This window comes from Psittacula echo (genome assembly GCF_963264785.1).
Source record: "Psittacula echo genome assembly, chromosome: 7".
Classification (NCBI taxonomy): domain Eukaryota; kingdom Metazoa; phylum Chordata; class Aves; order Psittaciformes; family Psittacidae; genus Psittacula; species Psittacula echo.
Genome location: NC_137740.1, coordinates 58,463,302 through 58,486,821, shown reverse-complemented (window position 1 = coordinate 58,486,821; position 23,520 = coordinate 58,463,302). Strand labels below are relative to the sequence as shown.

The 23,520-nt window shown below is 37.8% G+C and overlaps 1 protein-coding gene across 6 annotated transcripts in view; it reads right to left on the bottom strand.

Annotated features, from left to right (window-relative positions):
• The window catches only part of PER2 (period circadian regulator 2), a 50,474-nt gene that overhangs the window by 2,935 nt on the left and 24,019 nt on the right, over nt 1–23,520 (bottom strand). For 4 of the 6 annotated variants that reach the window (XM_080622699.1, XM_080622702.1, XM_080622700.1 and 1 more), the window contains 17 exons: nt 22,947–23,148; nt 21,336–21,387; nt 19,824–19,966; nt 19,408–19,486; nt 13,546–13,652; nt 12,800–12,953; nt 12,285–12,393; nt 11,737–11,868; nt 10,181–10,277; nt 9,592–9,748; nt 9,388–9,509; nt 8,837–9,010; nt 8,317–8,577; nt 6,079–6,926; nt 3,577–3,763; nt 2,540–2,732; nt 818–968 (listed from right to left, as the gene is read on the bottom strand). In XM_080622699.1, the coding sequence (XP_080478825.1) occupies nt 818–968; nt 2,540–2,732; nt 3,577–3,763; nt 6,079–6,926; nt 8,317–8,577; nt 8,837–9,010; nt 9,388–9,509; nt 9,592–9,748; nt 10,181–10,277; nt 11,737–11,868; nt 12,285–12,393; nt 12,800–12,953; nt 13,546–13,652; nt 19,408–19,486; nt 19,824–19,966; nt 21,336–21,387; nt 22,947–23,148 (3,168 nt within the window). Of the gene's footprint in view, nt 1–817; nt 969–2,539; nt 2,733–3,576; nt 3,764–3,828; nt 4,741–6,078; nt 6,927–8,316; nt 8,578–8,836; nt 9,011–9,387; nt 9,510–9,591; nt 9,749–10,180; nt 10,278–11,736; nt 11,869–12,284; nt 12,394–12,799; nt 12,954–13,545; nt 13,653–19,407; nt 19,487–19,823; nt 19,967–21,335; nt 21,388–22,946; nt 23,149–23,520 lie in introns of those variants that run through there. The other 2 variants (XR_013957348.1, XM_080622703.1) reach the window with 2 other exon arrangements.

Here is a 23,520-nt window from a genome sequence, read left to right as displayed (position 1 = left end):
GTCACCTTTTCCACCATCTGATTGCTTAACCCTGCAGTAATATGTTCATGTCAGTTGCAGTGCGTAAGAGACTGAAGCAACTGTATGCTTACACAAGTAACATCCTGAAGTATTAATGTTGCAGTAACATTAACATCAGGATTAGGATTCCACTGCCAACTGTTACACTGACTTTTGAAATAGTCATGTGCAATGAGAGCCTCTGCATTTGATAATGTAAGTCCAAAAAAGCTACAAGTCACGGAAAGCTTAGGGAGAAGAGAATGCAACCAGGTATTGGTGTGTGACTAAGTAAAATACACAGACAACAAACAAAAGTGCAAGGATGCTTTGGGTTTTTGTTTTGTTGGGGCTTTTTCCTTTGTTGCTTTTTCAAGCCATTAATCCACTTAGGGAATCAAGGCAACAGATGATCCTGTGTGAGAGGAAAGCCTGATGGAAAAAAGGAACAGTGTACTCCCATTAATTTTGGGCTTTCTAGAAAGCAATGGGCATCAATTTCTGCACACAAAATAGAGATTTTTACATTGTGAAGTTTCGGGCTGTGTTGGCAAAGGATTTCAAATAGAGACAAGGAAATTGAGAAACAGGACGGAAATTTCTTATACTCTATTCATCTCTGCTTGTAACTTCCCATTGGAAAGGTGTCTTATGGTAAATTGAATCAAGTCAGGAACCACTGCATGGAAGTCTGGATGAATTTTTTAATCTAATTGACCAAGCTTTTACAGCAACTGGAATGGAAAAGTTTAACATAGGCAGTTGATAACTTAAGCACTATCGTACGCGCAAAAGTAACTAACTCATTTAAACTTACAGAATTAGCAACAGTTTTTGGCAGTCCACCTTGCTGGATCCATGGATGAACTTCAATCAGCTCTCTTTTTTGTTCTTCAGTAAACTTTGGCTGTAGTTTCTGCATTTGCTTTAATTTCTGCTTATCTTCTTTTAAAACTGTTTCCAAATCTCTAAAATAAAACGTACTTAGAAATTGAGCTTCAGTTTCTGGGGTTTATGTCTATATAAGGCTACATAGTCAAATACTAACATTTTTAAGACTATTTTTGTTCTGGATTGTTAAGGTTACAAATCTTATAAAGAAAGAAAAATAAGCATGGTTATTTCTGCAGCTTCCTGCATTTGCAGACATCTTAATGCATTTCTGCTGGCTCATTGTCTTCTCAAATACCATTAGGAAAATCAGTTTCCTTAGAGCTATTCAGGGAGTACCACTGGTGAAAGCACCAAGAACTCCAGTTTCCCTCTGCTGCACCAAGTTCCAAGTTCCTCTTCACTGGGCAGAGAACCCAAAACAGACCATAGATGCACATACAAGATAGTTAAGCAGAAGTAGTAAGTCATGATTAAGAAGGCTACAAAGAATGGATTAAACTTCAGGACTGAGAGGAAAAGGCTTAGAAAAATACTGCTCTATTTCAGCAGCCCAAGTTCTCTCTCACCTCAGTGCCCTCCTTGATTCAGAAACGTAAAAGCCCACACCACTCCTAACACTTACCAGCTGTACACCTCTATAAAGGATGACAACAGAAAGATAACAAGTTCTAAGAAACCCAGTAGTATTTCTGTTCCTTACAGCATCCTTCAGAATAGCTGGCTTTACACTTGGACATTACTCTCTGACAGCAAGCTTACTTCTTTTTATCACAATACCCTGGTTTATATCATGTTCTCTTTGGCAGGCTTTGCTACTCTTACAGCCTGCTGGAATTCCCATCTATAGCTGTCAACACTTGAAGTTACAAAAACTAAAAAACACCAAGGTATTTTTAAATTTAGGGAAAAATTCTAAAGTTCCATATTCTCTTGTATTTTTTTTCCCCCATCACCTCCCTGATTCTGTATTTTCAAAGTTTGTTTTCCTCCCCTTTCAAAGGACTTGTCTTTATTTCCTATTATTTTCAAAATACCATTCACTGCTCCCCAAAAATGCAATCAAGATGTAAAAACACCTGCAGACTTGTCACCCTCCCTCTTTGCCTGTATCTGCTCTTTCCTACTGAAGCAGGGAACATTTTTTAATAAACATTTCCACCTTCTATTTCCTTGTCTTGTTAGAATGGGAATTTATGGAAAAGAACAAACATGTGGAAATTAGCAACCTGGAAACAAAGGGTAGAGATAGCAGCATGTCACTGAACACGGCATCATAGGGACAGGGATTACAGAGTTTCCACGCTACAGACCATCATTAGATCTAAGCACACTTGCCAGGATCTAATGCCTACAAGAATTTATAGGCAAGTAGTTACAAAACACTAACATAGAATAGCTTCAAAACATACACACAGTTAACTTCAACTGAACTGATTGATCTAAAAATACAGGTAAGCCCAAGCAAATAATTTTTACTTTTTGAGAAAACGATAAAAAGGAAGCAAGAATTCTTCATGACCCTGATCTAAACATAAAAACCTATTTACTTCTACTGAAACAGAGATTCATATATATCTTGCCTTCTGAACACCCTGCTCACCCCAACACATATACAGTTCATGAAGGACTACAATATAGGAATTACCGTGAAGGTATCTGGTAAGTCATCATAACAGTGTCATCCGTGTTTGCCATCAAAAGCCATATAGGATCCTGAAGGACATACTTAATGAAGTGCTCACTTTCATCTATCTCTGCCTTCATCTTGGTTTTATGATGGTTTTCTGAGGAATCAATACTTCCGAAGTATTTGCTGGTATGACTAGTTTCACTACTACCTTTAGAAAGAAATTTAAGTTTACATTATAAATTGTCAAGTACATAGATCATTTGAATGCTTTTCAAAACAGAAAAGATTAAAAAAAGAACTGAAAGTGTAAGTACAACCACTACTTTATTTCATTTATTTTTTAACAGAGGGAACTTCCACCCCTAGGTAACTGCATCAATATTTTTAAGTCAAATTCTCCAGTTAAGTCTCCATTAAATTTCAGCAGAATAACTGGCTTACATTAAAAACCTGAAATCAAACATGGAGTACAGTATTTTCGTTTTTCTGTCAACCTACAGATCATCTTCATTTCTATTTTACGCAAACTTTAAAAAGATTCTATACCGTAAATCAAGTATAATAGAAAAACTTTCATATTGTGTAATAAAAAAGAAATCAAGAATAACCTATGCAATGAAGATTAAAGACAATAAAGATTTTTACATAAAGCACTTCATGTTCTAGTGGTGCTTGCAACATTCAACCTCCCCTAAAAATCACACAATCATAGAATTACAGACTGGTTTGGGTCGGAACGCACGTTAAAGCTCATCTAGTTCCAACCCCTGCTGCCACGTGAACACCTTCCACCAGATCAAGTTGCTCCAAGCCCTCATCCAAGACCAGCTCTCTCAGTCTGTCTCCATAGCAAAGATGCTCCAGCCCTCAGAGCATCTCCGTGGCCTCTTCTTTGCTCCACATCCTTCTTCTTTTGTTGCTCCCAGAGCTGGGAGCAGGACTGCAGGGGTGCCTCACCAGAGCAGGGTAGAGAGGCAGAACCCCTGTCCTCAACCTGCTGCTCACTAAGACCTGCTGGTCAAAATGCTAAGAGTATTCACTGCCAGTGTTACCTGTTCTGCTCCCTGACATGCCACAGCCATTGGATCCAGACCCCAGAGACTCAGCAGCTGCAGATACAGCACTCCCTGAAGAAGCTGAGCCAGTGCCTGAACATGCATCTTCTTGAAGTAAAATGTCAAGCAGGACACTAGACATGGAGAGTTCATCGCTATTTTGAGCATCCATTGGAGACTCAGCCTAAGGATAAGAAGGAGAGGGAGGAAAAAAGTTAAAAAAACCCCACAAACCCCACAACAAAAAGCCCGCAACCTGGCCCCCCCCCCAAAAAAAACCCTCCAAAACGAAACCCAAACCACAAGGCTATTTCATTACTAGCCATTTACATTTATTATTAATCCATTTCACTTTATATTCTACCATGTTTATGCAGTTACTCAAAGAAAGGCAACCAACACCAACAACATATGCCAAGACCAACTAGGAATAACGAAGTAAACTGATAGGTAGACAGTGGTAGTTTCGTTAGATTTTTGAGATTTTAAGTCCATTTCTCTTACAAATAATATATATATATGTTCATATATATATATATCTATAGTTTAGCAAGGAAGTAAGGAAGGTATTTGTTATTCAGTTTTTACAGCCCCTTCTGTTCTAGACAACTCACATTTTACCCAAGCCATCTAAAATATACTAGCAGTTGCTCCTATTATAATCTACCTCAAGGAGATTTGTATCAACAGTCCATTACTGTTACTCCTCTTAATGCAGGATCAAAAATGAAGGTATTCTCAAATGCAAGCTTGCTTAGCAAGATTATTTATTCATATGCTTTTAAGGGAAAGAGCATTAACTACACTGATTTCTAACATAAGTAAGCAAAACATCACTGCAATTCAGTTTGAAGTATTAGAAACGAAGGTTGACAGAACAAAGCACATAATAATGGAAAGAACTAACTTAAACCTTAACACAGTCCTAATAAAACGCCCATTGTCCAGCAAGTGATAAGGAAGATACAGGAAGTCACATTTCGCACATTTTCAAATAGGAACTAACAGTTTGAGGAAAATTCAGAAGAATTTGCCAGCAAAATCGTTACTATTAAGTTTTGTTACCGAGCTTCTTTTAATCCAGCAGAGGCATCTCAGAGCATGCTGCAAGTTACAGACTGTCACAGATGCACTGTTATACCACAGCACAAGTCAGAAGTCCTTTTAGAGATAAGATTTCAGAGATGTTATGTTGCATGCAGAATACATCAGTCCAAACATGGCGCTGCATGCATATATCCCTCAAAATTTCTCCTAAGTGGCATCATGTAATACCAGAGTGTGACAAGTTTTTGCACTGTATCAAGTTTGGAAGCTTTTTTAGACAAACGTAGATACAACAGCATCAGTTATTCACTATTCTCCCCTCATTTGTCCCTCTTAGGAGTCAATATCAATTAAATAAGTAACCTGGAAACTAACCAGGGAGAAAAGTTTAACAATGCATTTTACCAATTACTTACACTAGAACTCAGACATGTCTAAATTATAAGCCGCCCCTTCCAGTGCCTGTTTTCCTTTTATCAGCAGTGAACCCAACTTCTGCTTTGTAACTGCACCATTAGATGCAGAGACCAGCTACAAACCAGAGCACAAGAAAAGCAGGAGGAAGGAGCCAGTCTAAGAGGTTAAGGTTGCAACTCCATCCCTTTGGTGACCTTAATGGTTACAAAGAGGGTGTCTTTAGAAAGCACTAATATTAGCCTATATATTTCTGTCATAGAAACCTTTATGTACGTATTACTCCATAGGAAGTTTTGAAAGTTTATTTGTTAAACTGATACACCAAAAATTTGAATGAGACAGAAAATAAAACTAAATTAAAAAATTAAAACTCTGAAGTTACCAAATAGCTTTGCATAGTTCCAGTGCACCAAACAAAACAGAAATAAAGCAAGTAATAGTTAATTCGACCTTTACTTGGGTTGCTTGTTTGTAAGCAAATATGTGATGTTATTTTAAATAATACCAGCTTCTTTCAGACCACTTAGAGACTGTTTGCCCCCATCCAGACAAATTCACTAGCACAAAACTTTCTGCTAAAAATAATGTGATCATGTTACTTTAAATCTATGTCAGTACTTTCCAATGCGCTAATACATATTCATGCTTAATAAAAGAGAGGAACAAAACTGTTTCAGGATGTATTTCCAAGCTTTGTAGTGTAACTTTAGAACAACAACAACAACAACAACAACAACAACAACAACAACGTGGTTTTATGACTACTTCAATGATTGGATTTCATGTTTTATTCAGTCTGCTTAAGTCTGAATTTACTAACCATAACCGTGAGTCCATCTCCCGGAATTACATCGACTGATTACTGTCTATCATTACAAAATAGGTCCCACAACTGAAAGGATTGAAAAGAACATGGCAGAAATGGAAAATTTGTGAGGAAACCCATTTTAGGCATCTGTACATATTAACAATTTTGGGTATGTACAAGAACATGAAGACTTGAAAAAATAACCCACAACCCATCAGCGCACTTACTGGTAAGGATCCCTTTCCACTACAGTTATCAGTTGTCATGATTTTGCCTCTGGCTCCTTTCTCACTTAAAGCTCCATGTAAACCTGCAGGAGGTCCACTTTCAGCAGTTTTTGTGGTTTCTTCTAACTGTAGAAGATTCAGAGGAGAACTGCACCTTGACTGGAACAGAGGTGGCGAAGCCTGGTCTTGAGGACCCATAGACTGTGGAGTGCAGGAACGGGATGGCTCATTTCGTGGCTCTGTGACAGGAGCCTTTTCATTCTCTGCTGGTGGATTATAATGGAATGGCTGTGTTGGGAAAAATGACTGCTGTGGGAAAGAGCTGGGTGTAGCAAATGGTGGCTGTGTTGGAAATACTGTCTGTGAAGAGAAGGTGGAATGGGCAGGGAAGTTGGGTTGGCTGTGGTAAAGTGTCTGAGGTAAGTTATTGTTCATCTCTGGGTAGACATAGTTGGGGAGCACAAGAGCTACAACAGGCGTCATGAGGGGTGCAGAGAACTGGGATGGTTGTGTAGGGCAAGTATTTCCAGAGTCTGGCAACTGATTAAGACCAGAGAGTGAAGTCTCAGGAGCTGGTGGCACAGTCCCTGCTGCTGGAAAAACAGGAAGTGGATATGCAGGCATAACAGTGGGAAAAGACATGGCTGAATAGCTCGCTTGTGAAGTGTCTGATGGTGACCAAGCAGTAGTATTTAAACCTTGAAGAGGGAACCGATGGGGGAATTTAGTTCCAGAGGTTGTACTGTCAGAAGACTCCTGTGGTTTAATGCGCTTTGATTTCCTGTTCTTTCCACTTTTCTTCCAAGTCTGATCAATTCCAGAAGTGGTACTTCTTTGTCCACGGCCACCTGCAAAAAAAACCCCAAAAAGTCAGGAAGAATCCTATTTGCTATCTGATGGATTCTCTTCAGATTTCTTACCCCTAGAAGTTGCTCAAAACTGCAGTTCTGGACTTAGCCTACCCAAATGGAAGCATTTGTGAAGGGGTCAGGTTCACTTTTAACCTCCAGCACATGAGCCGAGCTAACTGGGCAATGAAAACCATGCTGACACACCACAGAAGAAGAAAGCAGCAGTTGATCAATTCAGGCTCTAATGTGTGTCACTCAAACAGCACAAAGCTGCAAAACAGTGGCTCCCAAAGAGGCAAACTTCTAATTACTCCAGCAATTACAATGAAAGCAATATGGGACTCCATTGTAAGCATTTTTAGAGACTTAGGGTCATGCAGGTCTGTAATTGAAGAGGTGAGGGGGAAATAAGGCAGAAGGAGAGAAAGTACACAAAGTAATTGCCTGAGGGGAAAGAAAAGCATGCTATTTTTATAACCTTAGTTTAGGCGAAGTCTGCACCAACCGACTCTTCCCTAGGTGAGGGCTGTCAGATCATCTGATTACAGACATGAGGAAATCCGTAACATACCTCTGGCACTAAAAGCTGCTCCAACTTTTATTTTGTCTAAAGCTTATTTGAATAGGCTGAAAGTTTCTCAAGTATAAAGAACACAAAGGGCCTAACGTGTTCCAGAACAGGTTTCCTTAATCAAGGACTTGCCTAACTATTTAAATAAAAAATGAGAGATAAGAACCTGCACAAAAACACTTAGCAGTGTCTGACTGCTGTTCAAAGTCAAGTCAGGACTGAAATGGAAACAAAGTCAGATCAGTATCAAGCACTTCTGAAAATGCCATGCAGAGTTCCTGGTCCTAACAAGCAAAACAACTTCACTAGTAGAGCTAGCCTGTACCATTTCCATCCCACTGGTCACATTATTGACTTAAAGGCAATCAAACAATTATTGGATTGTTTCACCAATTACACAAGAGTGGAATGTGGGAAACTGCATATACAGCAAAGGGGCTGAAAACAAAACCATGAGCCTGAAAAAAACACAGAAAGAAAAGAAAATAAAGGAATATAAGCATAGATGAAGTAAATAAACATGCTTTTAAACATGGTTTTTTTGTCCCTTGAAAGTAGATGCACAACAGTATAAGCAACAGTATAGCGAACAGATAAAAATCAAAACCTTAGTTACCAAAGTCTCAGGTATTACATCAAAAGCAATAATCCACTCTCAGTCTTCAAGCAAGACTTACCAGAAAGAATTTAAAAATAGCATGCAACTGTCACTATTCACAGTGCCCCCACTGTGCACCTAAAAATGGAAATGCCCTCTCAACAGGATTTGCTTCCTATATAAATACAGGTTTTATCATGGAAACGACACTGCCGTACCCCGTTCACCAGGTCGTCCTTTCGGTTTATCATGTAAGTAGTAGCTGCAGTGGGACTGGAATATATTAAATCTCTTGATTTCTTTAAATTTATTCAAGAAGCTCTGCTCTTCTTTTTGTGTATGCACTGCAAGAACTTCCTTTGTAAGTCCCAGCTTTTTAAATTGCTCCTTTTCTTGATTTACATGCGCAGAAGTGGATGGAGGGGCAAGAAGCTGGCCATCTACAAGTTCTGCTCCACTTGGACCATCTTCTATCATTTCTACAGCAATAAGAGAAAAACATCAACTAATGTGAAGTAATCAAAGCTGTGCATATGCATTTTTAAGCTATTGCAATTCTGATATAATTTTGCTATAAGTTAAGGATACAAATTCTCTTCCCACTTATTCCATTTCCATTGGAACATTTTAACAGTAAGAAAATACAAGGCACAAGCAGATACTAGCTGTTCACATGCCTGAACTTTCAACTTGCTAGCAACCATCATTTTGAAGAAACTGAATTAGCAAAAATCATACCTAATTCAGGTTGTGGTTTTTTATCTCCAACATGAACAATGGTGCTACTGTAGCTGCATTGACTTGTGAGAGACACAACACTTTCAGGCTTGCCAGGTAAAGCCAAAGATGTTAAGTGAGCACCCACCACTGGGGGACCACTTGATTTACCAGATGCCTTCAACACAGCAGGATCTATTAAAAGAAATAAAGATGTCATGGTTGCAATGAAATAGCTGCCAGGCTCTTCGGCTGGTTGTTATTATAAGCAACCCAACTGTGGAACCTACTTTTTACATTTGATAAAGATTTAAGTACTAAAACTCAAATCCTGCTGTATTTTGCACAGTATAAAATAAGCTTTTGCATCTACAAACCTGATGTTCAATCAGCTATTTGCTATTTTGACTGTAGTGAAAACTTGTGTGATACAAGTTAGGACACCAACATCTAACGCTAAGGAAGTGGCTACGAGGTCATGCCTAAGCTACACTTGTAATTATTTTGCAATGAAGTAACATCCAACTGGCTGCTAACAAAAACGTATCAGGAAAATCCTGTGATATAGATACCTCCCAAGGGCTGTATAGCAGCTGGTTTTTGTTCATGAACTCCAGAATTCAGTGAGGCAACACTTGATGAAGGTTCAGATTTTCTTTTTGCTGTACCAGGCACATTACAACTTTCCAAGTACCTAAAATAAAATGATTTAACAATATTGGATATGCAAGTCTAAAGTCTACAGGTCAAGAATAATTTACACATTGTCTGCTTACCTGATGACACTGTCCAAACAGCTAATCTGCTGGTAAGAATATACAGGTTGTTCTTTCCAAGCCAACTCTTCAGTAGTTGCATTTTTAGGAGCAGCTATTACTGCAGTATCCTTTCCCACTACATCCTTCACCTGACTGCCAGGACTATTTTGTTTTTCTGTGAAAAGATACATTGCCATTATGCAATTATGGCATTTAAATCCTTACAAATTCCCCTCAAAGCAGCAGTGAAAGTTCTCATTTATGTGTATTTCTTACCAGGTCACAAGTTAACAACTGTAAAGCAAGTAGAGGTTTGTGCACCAACAGAGCTAAGATGAGCTACAATCAAGGTACTTCATAACAACAGCTTTAGGACACGCCTTAACTGTGGTTATACCATTATCAGACATACACCGTATACACCATATTCAGACATAGCTGAACACCATGTCCTGAAGACAGTGAAGAGACAGAGGATGATATAATTTTAATTCATAAAAATTCTCTATTTACACATTGATTAGAACTAAACCAGAGAACCCCCCTACTGTCGTATTATACAAGGCACCAGTGCAATAGACTAATAATTAACTTGCTAATATCTTACCTGGAAAAGGCTCTCTCTTATATTCCAGTTTTGCTTTACTGTCAGTGAAAATATGTTGTCCTTTATTTTTGACCTTACGGGCATCTTGACAAACCTCCTGAAAGCAGATCATTAAAAACAGTTACTACTAAAGTCTGATATAAAATATCACGCGTAGCGATTCCTCAGTAGACAGTATGTAACCCTAGTTAATCTCTATCTTACAATCACTCTGATCACAGGAGAGGTCCCAGTGTATACAATTTTATTGTGCAACAGCAGAACTTTGGATAAAAGAAATGTATAGGGCTTGTGCACCATTATTCTGGATTTGAAAATATGAAGATACGTTGCAAAGAAGACTGCAGAAAAAAAACACTGTATCACTTGGCAAACAAAATACGGCTGCTAAGACTGAGAAAACTTATTGTGCTAAAAGTTCAACCAAGCACTGACAAGATCTTATAGAATAATGCTATAATAGTCTTCACTATCTGTGGATCTAGTGAGGGAGAGGTATCTGTTTTCCTCAAAACCAAGATCTCCTTAAACATTCTTATTCTGCACAGCTCTGAAATACAGTAAGGTATCTGTTAAAGAAATCCAGAGAATTCCTTTGCTTAAGCCATTAATGTTTAAGGACTGAAGGGTAGGAAAAGTGACCACCTTGGTAAGAGTAGTCTGCCATGGCTTATCACAGCAGCAGAAATACTGGCCTATAAGCAGTATAATGAAGTAAAGGAAAACTTTGGCTTTCCGAATTAAATACAACTCAGTGAGCTACAACAGATTTGGGAAGAACAATAGGAAAGCCAAAGTGATTAGAGATGTTCATGTTGATGCAGGAACTGAAAAGAAACTGCACCTTTTAAGTACGTTACTGTTTGATTTACCTTGCCTATGAAATAGTTAAGTATAGGCATAAATTTAACACTGCTGTTTTGCTCAGACTAATGGAATTTTAAAAGCTGCATCTCACTATCAGATAGGCATAACAATGGCCCAACACACGGTAAAGTTTAAAGTTCAAAAAGAAGGATTTTATTTCATTACATTTCTTACTTTCCATATTATATAGTGTATTTTTGCAACATGAAAAGTGGTCAACGTCAAGCTATCACTTGGTTATGCAGGTATTACTGCATTTCTTAGTTTCATTTATTAATTAGTTCATTATATTAATTAGTTATTATTACTGCATTCTTAGTTTCATTTGGAAAACAGTAATAATAGGCTTCCCTTCCCAAAAGAAACTGCTTTCAAATACCTAGCTGGTTTTTCCAGAAACACAGCATACAACGTAACAGACATTAGAATAACTTAACACACTGTACAGGTTTAAGTTCCTTATACACACCCACTTTCACAGGTATAACTGTGCTTCAGGACCCTGAGACTTCATCAATACCAGAAATGCTTATGCAGAAAGTTTTTTTCCAAGTTAAACATAAAAAGATGACCTTTTCTTCATACTTTCTTCCATCCCTAATTTGAAGGAGTTATGCTAAAAGTAAAAAACCCACCACTTTTACTGTAATGTAAGAGCCAACTATTTGCATAAGAAAAACCAAACCTACTGGTTTATCCTTATGAGTCTCTTCATTATTATTTCCTGTACTGTCACTGGAGGATGCCACACTCATTAAGTGTTCATGTGAACCGTTGCTACCTAGACTTCCATAGCCACTGGATCCACTGTTGTGTACAGGCTGTTAACAACAACAACAAAAAAAATATATATAGACACATACACACACACACACCTCAGTACACTAGCTTTATACAAAACTGACATTGTCAGCAGTAATACTATGTGAGGAGAAAATCATTTACTTGAGATTTGGGTTGGTTTTTTTTCGGGGGGGTTGGTTGTTTCATTTGGTTTTTTGTTCTTTTGTGGGGTTTTTCTTTTTGTGAGGACTCCATAGCTCCATAACTAACTTACAATACCAACTGGAACTTTAACATACTTGAAGTCTTGTGTGGTATTCATGAGTGTAGGTAATTTCCAGGATTGCGGCCAGAAATTCCAGTACAGTAGCAGACAGCTAAACAAACATCTCACAGATAAATGCCCTTTCTTCAGAGGGAAGTGAAAACACTAATGTTAAAGCACATGGTGTACCTGCAATAACAGCCGATATATTTGCTCAGTGATTTCCTGAACACTGGGATGAAGGATTCTATCCTCTGTATAGTTGGGAGCAGCAAAGACGTCTTCATTTAAAGGACCCCTGCATAAATCAAATATATCCCAGCTTGTTACACATGCATGTACTTGAATAAGAGACACCACAACTTCAATTTATCATCTATATAAACAAAATCTGATGCTTATTCCATTGCATCTATAACCTTTGAATCTGATAAAATACATACCTTTCATCCCTTTGAGCATCACTTTCCTCTTCTGAAAAAATTTTTGACAGTATTGGCAGAGTATGAAGGACTTCAAATTTCTTTTTTAAACAGTTACTATATCTCAACCCCAAATTTAAAAAGGAAGCAATTTGTACGTGTGATTCCACCCCCTTTCCCGAAAATCCCTTATGTCTTCCTTAAGGATCACTATGTAAACCCAAAGGGAGGGAAACTACTAAGATTAAACAACCTTGAAGCTTCAACAGTTTGTTGACTTACGTCCTAACTTTGTGTCTTCCAATAATAAATGAAACTTTTCGACTCCAAGGGTTGATGAAACTGGACCAGCTCGTGTCCATGGTTATGTAGTCTCCATTTCTAGTGCAAAACCTGATAGGTGAGTAGTCAAAAGGCTGTCCTCCATACTGAAGTACTGTAATGAAGGATTAAAAAGAAATTTCAGATTTAATATTTGCACAGATTCAGCAATTTACAATGAATTGCAAGGAGGAAGCTGATATTTGAAGGAAAAAGCACCAGATCGGTCTATACATTTAGAAATACTGGGCTATGAGAATAAGCAGACCTTCAAAATTAAGGGACTATGTCAAGAAAATCACCTTCAGAACACAAGAAGCTAAAGATGACTGAAGAAACAGCTTTACATTTCCCAAGTTTATCAAATCAGCATTGCCAGAACAGCTCTTATTTTCTAATCTATGAAATAAGAAAGACTATAATTTAAAGCATGATAACTTCTATCATTACATTCTGAAGAAAATTTTCTTTATGAAATACTCATTTACAGTAAATGCAGACACGTGTTTCATATCAAACAAAATCAAGTGGCTTCTCATTTTCATCTATTTGCATTAAGCATCAAGTTGTAAAGAATTCAGGCTTTTCTTGCAAAAAAAATAATGATAGCAAGAATTAGTTTTCATCTCCTAACTGCTGAGGTCTTTGTAGTCATTATTTTATAGCTTTTAGACTGAAAAAACCTGCCACAGTAAGGGTTTACATACTTTTTTTGTGAATTGCTAGCATTAAGGGTCTGTCATTTGGGTGAAGATGCACCAAGACTGGTGTTCCTATTAAGTCCTGAGGTAGGTATCCCAACAGAGGTACTGCTCTGGGGAAAGAAAAACAAAGAAAAACATAAACAATCAAGTGGAATAAATGTATATTTAAATCATTCAGATGATTCCATTTTAAGGGGTTTTATGCTCTTTTTCTTATTAAGGGAACAAATAATTTTCAGTTTAAATTGGTAAAACAGCAGTGCCAACTTAACAGCAGTAGTACTCTTAGAACAAGCGATGTTTGGTTTGTTTGTGGGGTGGGTTTTTTCGTAACTTAACATAATGTAGTAAGACCAAACCAAGGAGTCTGCTACAGCAATTGTGTCCTTCCGATGCTGCCTAGCTCTAGAGGATAAGTACCCTATTTTAAAAGAGCATTAATAAAGTTCAATCTCATAAAGCTCTCATGAAGGTAAACAGTACTCCAATCAATGGGTTGCAAGCCAAGGCTAAGGACCATAGGACTGGTATAGCTGAACTAGCAACGGGGTCTTTTTCTTGAGTCCTAAGTCAGCTTTCTCACAGGTGGGTTGAGAATCCAACTCATAAAGGAGCTGCAAGGAAGCAAACTTCCTAATTAGAGAATTAAAAGTATTCCTGCATATTACCAAAGGCCAATTATAATGATGTGAAGGGCTAATTTATGTGATTAAATAATTTTCACTGATCACTTAAACCATTCATATGAAGGAGAAAGAGTGAAAGTTCATGAAACCTCTGTTTGCACCTTACTCTGAAAGCTAGCTGCCAAAAATGTGCTTTGGAACAAAGATAATGGGTTAAGTCAATACTACTCAGTAATGTCTGGGAATTTGCTAGATTCCAACAAGTAATCTTGTAAACCCAAAACACTGTCTACCTTTCCCCCAGTCCCATTCACTGACAAAGGCCTAGGAGCAGAAAGACACTCAGGTATCTCAATACCTTGAAAGAAGAACTCAGATCCTGTGTCTGTGGTACACTGCAGCTGTGTTGTACTGCAACTCTAAAGCATCAGAGGACAAAGGCCTTCCATGTTGACCTAGATCAGTTCCCCAAAACATTAAACATACCCTTCCGGCAAAGAGGCAGAGATACTCAGGGAAAAATGAGGATATAGCAACTAATGCCTTATTATTGAAGCAGTTAGTTAAATAATGACTCTTTAAGTCTTGTGGATCACCTCACGTAGCAACTTTACAAAGCTGAAACTGGCATGAAAATCACCAAAACTTTCATTTAAATATACTGCCAAGTTCGAAACACGTAAGAAAAGCTGTGCCACTAGAGGAGTTTAAAACACCAGTCAACTCTGAATGACTTCAGTTAGGACTTCACCACCAAATTTTGTAAGAAGCAGAAGAAAACAGAAGGTTTTGTTTGACACTGTTCCTATTCTTTGCCAGCTGCTTTATGACAGCCTGGCAAGCTCTGCATTTGTTTGCAACAGAACACTTATCCTAAAAAGGGTCAAATTTTAAACTAATACTTATTAGCCTGGTTATAAAGAACTATGCAAATTCAGTCATTTCTATGGGGAAAACCCACCCTATACATTTTTAAATTTCTATGGAAATCACTGGAAGAGTCAGTGATCTCAAATAGAAGACCCATGAGTAGAGATTGAGCTGGGTTCACCTGTTCCAATGAAGAGGAGACACTAAGGGATGACCCAGGAGCTTCCCACAACTACTGGAAACCAAGAGATTCAAAGAAGGCTTTAAATTATCCTGGTGGTGCCACACAATAAAACCATGGGCAACGGCCCCAGACTGCAGCCTGGAAAGCTTATGCTGGATGTCAGGAAAAGTTTCTTAACTGAGTAGTGCAACTTAGGAACAGTTTCCCATACAGATGGTGCAATCCTTGGAGATTTCCAAGCATTACTCAGATAAGGTCACAGCTGACCTAACCTTAAACTGGGCAACAGCTTCATTTCAAGCAAAAGAATGGCACAGACACCTCCAGCAGTCCCTTCCAACCAGTATTTCTGTGATTGTATAATGTGGTAATGAAGAATAGTTAAATTTTTATCTACCAGAGGTATTCAGCATCATTGCTTCCTCATAATGAGTAATTAAAAATAATTCAGAGTTTAGGCTAATGAACTCATTTTATGACTGCAAATGCACATATGGCATACGAATTGCTGATGAGGACAGGCAGCAATTTTAGTTTACGTTTTATAGTATGTTTAAATGATACTTCAAGTGTCAAAACAACATGAATAAGAAGTCTCTCTATATGTTTATTACAAGTTAAATGGGAAGCTGCTTTAAATTCATTTACCAAGATCACTCCATTGTGAACTACACAGAACTTCTTATACACATCTAGTGTTAAACACATTTAAATAACAAATATATATAGGAAAGTTCTGTTTAACTTCAAGAAAGGATTTATTTTTGCTTAACATATTCTGTGCAGAAATCCACTTGCTGAGTTAGGACAAACAGGCATTTTTTCAACCTATGAGCACATATTGATTACAAAATTAACTTGATTTTATGCAACTCAGGCAACAGTTTCAGTGCTGTATTATGAACAAATCTCACTCAACAGCAGGTGTTCAGTCATATTTTTAAATATTAAACTCTGCTTTCTCTAAGAATCTATTGTTTTGTCTATTCCACACAGCCCTGGAGAGCTCATGAATAAACTGCATATGCATATCTTGGTAAACATTTATCTGGCTGCCAATGCTCTCAGGAGTTAAATAATTAAAAGCAACATCAACTACAGAGCAATAAATGAAGCAAAGTCCTAATATGAGACCAATATTTAATTGACCCTCACGGTGAGTGTTCAAAAACAGCATTTGAGAAAAGACGCTAACACCAGACTAACAGTAAAGAAGCTTCCATAGTAGTCATTAAGAAGGGATTTACCATATTTGCTCCACCAAAGGCCAAGAATAAGGGCAAAGCTCTCCATTGAGTCATCTTGCCACTTCTCTTAAGTGAGTACTGGAAATAAATGAGCTGGGGGTGCATGGAGGAAGGGAAGCTTTACATTGTGCCATTAGCCTATTTGAAAATATACATCCATCCTGCAAAGTCACAGTTGGCTTGGAGTATGTGTGGCAATGAGGGAGAGAGAAAAGAATGTGAAGAGGACAAAACTATACAGGAATAAGTAGTTCTTTTGTCAATTTAAGCTGTTTAGAGACTGTATAAATCATATCATGGAGAAACAGCTTGTCAGCATTGCATTGGCTTCTATACTCCAGGAACTGCTCATACTAAGCCATAATGCCTGTGCACATTAGCCAAAAATAGCTGTACCTTAAAGTCCAAACTTATCCTCACTGATCAGCCGTTGGAGATTACTAATGAAGACAAAAATAGCTACCTTTTCCAATTCTTGTTCAATAAAACACACGCCCACTGCAGTAATACTGATGTACCTAACCTCCCTGCAGATAAACTGTCTCAGAAGCCAGAGTAATCTTGTTTACCTTATTGATTGCAGCTAGCCAAACTTCCCAATAACCTCCTTTCTCCCAACCCTTCTCTCTTTCGCTGCAGTTAAAGATTTTGCCAAGAACAGCACTTATCTTCAGAACAAGATTCCACCTCAAAAGATACCACAGAAATCCATACTGTCCATTCTACTGCTACTCTGTTTGCAGGCATCCTTCCCATCTAGACCTACAAATAAAATGTTAGCATTCTTAGAATGCTTATAAACAAGCGGAGTGGGGGAAATCTCAGAAGTCAGATGTTACTATTGCAGCCAACTTAGTTTTCACTAAGGATTTAAAAAATCAAAATTACTTCTCACAGTACAACAGGAATGATCATAAAGAAAATCTCAAGTAAAACAAGGGAAGACAAAGAAAGGGGGAAAAGGAAGACAAAGAAAGGGGGAAAAGGAAGACAAAGAAAGGGGGAAAAGGAAGACAAAGAAAGGGGGAAAAGGAAGACAAAGAAAGGGGGAAAAGGAAGACAAAGAAAGGGGGAAAAGGAAGACAAAGAAAGGGGGAAAAGGAAGACAAAGAAAGGGGGAAAAGGAAGACAAAGAAAGGGGGAAAAGGAAGACAAAGAAAGGGGGAAAAGGAAGACAAAGAAAGGGGGAAAAGGAAGACAAAGAAAGGGGGAAAAGGAAGACAAAGAAAGGGGGAAAAGGAAGACAAAGAAAGGGGGAAAAGGAAGACAAAGAAAGGGGGAAAAGGAAGACAAAGAAAGGGGGAAAAGGAAGACAAAGAAAGGGGGAAAAGGAAGACAAAGAAAGGGGGAAAAGGAAGACAAAGAAAGGGGGAAAAGGAAGACAAAGAAAGGGGGAAAAGGAAGACAAAGAAAGGGGGAAAAGGAAGACAAAGAAAGGGGGAAAAGGAAGACAAAGAAAGGGGGAAAAGGAAGACAAAGAAAGGGGGAAAAGGAAGACAAAGAAAGGGGGAAAAGGAAGACAAAGAAAGGGGGAAAAGGAAGACAAAGAAAGGGGGAAAAGGAAGACAAAGAAAGGGGGAAAAGGAAGACAAAGAAAGGGGGAAAAGGAAGACAAAGAAAGGGGGAAAAGGAAGACAAAGAAAGGGGGAAAAGGAAGACAAAGAAAGGGGGAAAAGGAAGACAAAGAAAGGGGGAAAAGGAAGACAAAGAAAGGGGGAAAAGGAAGACAAAGAAAGGGGGAAAAGGAAGACAAAGAAAGGGGGAAAAGGAAGACAAAGAAAGGGGGAAAAGGAAGACAAAGAAAGGGGGAAAAGGAAGACAAAGAAAGGGGGAAAAGGAAGACAAAGAAAGGGGGAAAAGGAAGACAAAGAAAGGGGGAAAAGGAAGACAAAGAAAGGGGGAAAAGGAAGACAAAGAAAGGGGGAAAAGGAAGACAAAGAAAGGGGGAAAAGGAAGACAAAGAAAGGGGGAAAAGGAAGACAAAGAAAGGGGGAAAAGGAAGACAAAGAAAGGGAAGAGGTAGCTTGGGTTTTCAACTCAGGAACAAGTGAATTCTTGTCAAGTCTTCAAACACTACAATATTCCAAGTACACCCCTGTCCTTAAAAGCTTGTTGAGATTATTGTCTCCTCCTCAGACAAGTACATTACGAGCTCTGAAGGAGTATCTTCCGTCCTTTCCATAAACCTCATTTCTGTCACCTAAATATCCTCTGATAAGCCCCAGCCAAAAGCAATCCAGAAGACTAAAGGAAAGCTTGCTTTACAACTTAAGTTTCCTGAGCCTCTCTGTATGCCTTATGATCCCAGGCAGCATATTTGGTGCTACTCTGAAATGTGAACACTTACCCTAAGCAGCTCCCCTGATTGTCAAAGCAATGTGAAGCCTTCAGTCAGCAGAATTTGAACAGGTTTTGCATACAGACAACAGCAAGAACTATGAAGACGGCAGTCTGAACTGAGAACACAGAATCTCTCTTTTTTTAATTATTATTATTTTTATTTAAGATCTGATATTTCATTTGAAAGACGCTGGTGGCTGCATCTGGGGTAGCAGAAAGTGACAGCAGCATATTGTTTTTAATTATTAATTGGATCAAACTTGAAAAGAAAACAAAGTAAGAGCCACACAGGTAATGACTGTTAGCATGTGAACTTCCCTGACCATAGGTTTCAGTCATTAAATTTATGTCCCAGACGGAAAGACAACACAACCAGTTGTTAGCAGGCAAAGCGTTTTCCACTTAAATACCACAGAGTAATGTGTTTTCATGCTTAGTGAAAAAATGAAGGATCTACTTTTCTTGAGTTAAACACTCTCCAGTAGTCACAACTTTTTAACCCCATACAGACGTCTACATTAAATCCTAAAAATACCCGTAAAGATGCTGGATAACTTACTTATTGGTAAATGGAAAGAGAGTATTTTTTCTAAGTTACCTTTCATCTACATCCTGGAACAAACAGGTCGGGGTGTGTGTAGTTGTAAAAATTCTTTTGTCAGGAGGAATTCTGGGTGCTGAGAGAAAAATAAAAGCAGATTAACAAGTAGGGTTCTTTTTTTTTTCCAATACATAAAATACTTCAAGCTACATATTTCTATCAAATATTGAATAAAGCATACAAGTCAGTCTAAAAGCATATAGGAAAGCAGCTTGTTAGCTCACCACCTCTCAGCTAGGGCACAGAACAGAACCAGCTATCTTTCACTTTAATAACACTTGCGATCACTGAGAAAAACTCATACACTTGGCTTTCATAGGCTGAAATTCAGTTGTGGAAATTCCTGTAGCAGAACACAGAACAATTCTTACTATCAGGAAACCAAACTAGTCTTTGTGCATTTAAAGGATTACCTTCATAACCAGAATGTACTTTTTCTGCAAGCAACACACAGCAAAGCTGCTCCTCTGCTATTTCTGGATCTTGCACTTTGATAAGGTAAGGAGTCATCCGAAATGGGTGATAGCATATCTCATTTTCACGCTCCTTTCCTGCACTAAGAATTAAACAGAGTTAATTATTTCAACAGATTCATATTATGTGAAACAAAGTTTTTATTTATCTATTGTAATTCCCTTATGACACAAGGACTACATGATAGCTCCTAAAATAGCACCCAAGCTCTTAACTTCCCAACTTAGCTTTTCGGTAGAAGACAACCTAAGTCTGATGGCATCCTTTGCATACCAACTGCCATAAAGCATACACTGTCCTCTCTACTACCGGAAAGAACAAGATGAACAACTGTTTTATATGGATATTTGATGGAAAAATAAAAACCCACCTCCTGTGATAGACTTGTTTTGTTGATCCAATACTCTTAATTGGTGACATTATACCCTTCAGAGGGATGAATGTGTAGTTGGATTTTATGAATACTGCTATATCCCATCAAGTAAAGACCTTTTACTCAATATTTATCCCAATTTAAAAGGAATGAAGCCTCAGAAATTCTTACATATAACAACAGTTTTTTACTTAAGAATCCCAGGCATAGTAATGAACATGACAATCATTTACACAGTGACAAAGAAAACTCAGTTGCAAGAAGTTTATAACAGCAGAACTTCATAAAACGAAAGCTTCTGGAACCAGTGTTAGCTGGACAACGAATAAAGTCTGCAAAAACACCAGCAGCACTTTTATAGTATACCCAATCCAATGCTCTGGAGCACTGCATTCTCTCTCAATTTGTTTAAAGTTGACTCACACCTCAGTGCCAAGTATTTATTTACTTTACCAGAAGTGATTAAGTGATAGGATCCACAATTTGTTTTTGGAAATGCTACCAGAAAGGCAATAAACAGCAGGAAATCAAATTGCACAAAGAAAACCAAAACAAAACACTGAGTAAGTTGCCAGCATTTGCTAAATAAAAGCAACTAGAGGGTAGTGAGGGCAGGAGAGGAAGGAAGAAAAGCAAACCCAAAGGAACTGTATGATCTAGTAACTGCAAAAGAGACAAGTTACTCTCACCTATCTTTATCTACAGGACACTGAAGATAAATGTATGATTAGACATCAGTCTTCTAGAATGAAAGAGCCTCTGTAGCAGAACAGTTCTATTAACATCAACTGAAGACTTCCCACAGTGGTAGGAGATAACCTATCACCTTTCTTTACGGTGCAAAGGTCAATAGTCATACTGATTAACTTCTAAAATGCAACTTCCTGAAATCATGTTGCAGTTTTCCCTGCTGCTTTGAGGAGTTAATCAACTAAAGCACATGCATATGTTCTGCCTTATGTTCACATTATGTAATAGTAAGAAACTTACATAAAATACTGTTCTTACAAAAGCCAAATACTCTTGTAATGCATGGTTTCATAGTGTAACACTAAGCTTGAGAGTATTGTTGTCTTACCTGATGCGACAGAAAAAAGATTTCTCTTCCATGCAATCCTGGGTGGAAGATTCTAGAAATATTAAACATATTTCATAGCAAGTTAAAAATTATTATGAAGTTATGATATTTAAAACAAGAATGAATACAGACTGAATTCTTCAAAAAGTTTATGTTTCCTGAAGTCTCTGTGTGTATCTGCTAAACAATGTTCTTTGTAAGCAGCTAAATCAGAACACCATTCAGATTCTGAGGCTGGTGTGTGAATCACAGCTGCCTGCTTATATTTTTGGCAAAAGGCTTAACATCTAAGCAGTTCTCCAGTTTGACTTGTTCACTCTAATCAGCTTTTTTGTTGTTGTTTGTTTATGATGTTGACCAAAAACATCTGATTATCTGGGACCCTCAAATTTTACCTTCTTCCTAGAAAGGCACTAGGACAGACATCATCAAATTCATTCATCAAATCTCCTTACCACTTCCTATCCCCCCCAAATAAAGCATTTTTCACAAAGACTTCCCTCTCACCTTTTAAGCCTATAACCCTTCTTTTCCAGACTAGCCACAGATGATTTGGCAAAGCAAGCTCCAGTCTTCAAAGGCCTCAGTGTGGAATACTTTCAGTATCATATTCTATGGCAGCTGACACATGCGATAGTGTGTACAATTCCACTTATTGCAGAGTTTTGAAATTTGAAGCTATACGCAAGCATAACAGAACTACAGAAAATGTTTCAAAATATGATTTGCGTAACTGAATAGCATCTGTAATTAGGATTACATGGCCAGAATTCACCACTGACCACAAGTCAGAGGTTGGACCAGAGATCTCACAAGGTCCCTTTCAACATACTTTATGCATGTATTATCTAGTTTATTATTATTTAGTTTATATTCATTGCTAACTGCTTTTTCTGCTTAAATATGGTTCACAATCTGACTTCACTTAATGGATGCAGCATACAATGGATTGGGATTTCAAACGTTTAGAGCAGACCTTAAATTTCAAGTGGTTGGTTAAAACAGCTGGCAGCTACTTCTCAACTCAAGAGCTGTATCTATACTAGTAAACCAATCCTCTCACAGACAAACATCAAATGCTCTAATATATCTGATCCTTGACGATTAATATTTTTCTAAGGCTAAAGTAATGAAGAAATGACTACACTCAGTGAATGCACAGTGATGGTAGCTAAAGACATCTTTGTACACTGTAATCGAGATGTCCAATATTCAGATTATAACCATTTGAAAAAGAAGGAGGCAGAGTATTATACCCACTATGTTTGAAAAAAAGATACTTTAAAGAAAAACTGTGGTCATTGGATTGCTAAGTGGAAAGCAAACCCACTATCCAGCATGAATGTCTACTTTGGCTTCATTCATCATTTGGACGAAAGCGGCATGAGAACCAAGAAACAGTGACATTCAGAGGACTTTTAGCCAATGGTCCAGCCTTACTTATTTAAAGTATATTATACATCTAGTATTGCTCAGAAATGTTCCCATTAATATCTGTGTTATACCCTCATAAAGTGATGGAGGAGGATGGAAGGATTGAAAATCTGTTCAAGTATTGGCATTTGCACAACAAAGATGGTCAGAGAAATATCTGCTGTTGAGACCACTCACCAGCTCTGTTACAAATGTTCCATGATGGCAATCTGTATGGGGTAGTAGAAGTATAGAACACGCTGACATCCTGAGGTGCCAGGAACTCCACAAATTTGGCATTTTTAAAATAACCCCTCTTACAGCGGAGAATAGAAGCAGCTTGATCTGAGATGTACAAAATTTTCCCAGTAATCAAAGAAACAGCTACAGCAAACATATCCTAAAACCAAAAAATGTATCAAATTAGACAGTGTAAAAAAATTCATTAATCCAGTATGTATTTCTTAGGAAAACACTTAAGATAGAAAAGCGTTAATAAATTTAAAATTAAAATTAAGGAAATAGTGTTAAACCACATCTGTTTAGGGAGCAATAAAATTCATCTGCTTATGAAGTAGACACAGACCATCTGCTTTTTGAACTACACATTATGTCACTAGCATCGTAACAGGTTACAAATATTACTGCCTAAAGTTTACTGATGTAGATTCAATTTACATATTAAGAACTGAAGAGTCTCCAGCTATAAAACTGCACATTCCCTTTGTGCCTGTCACAGGCATATTTTTACATTGATAAAATTCAACTGGTT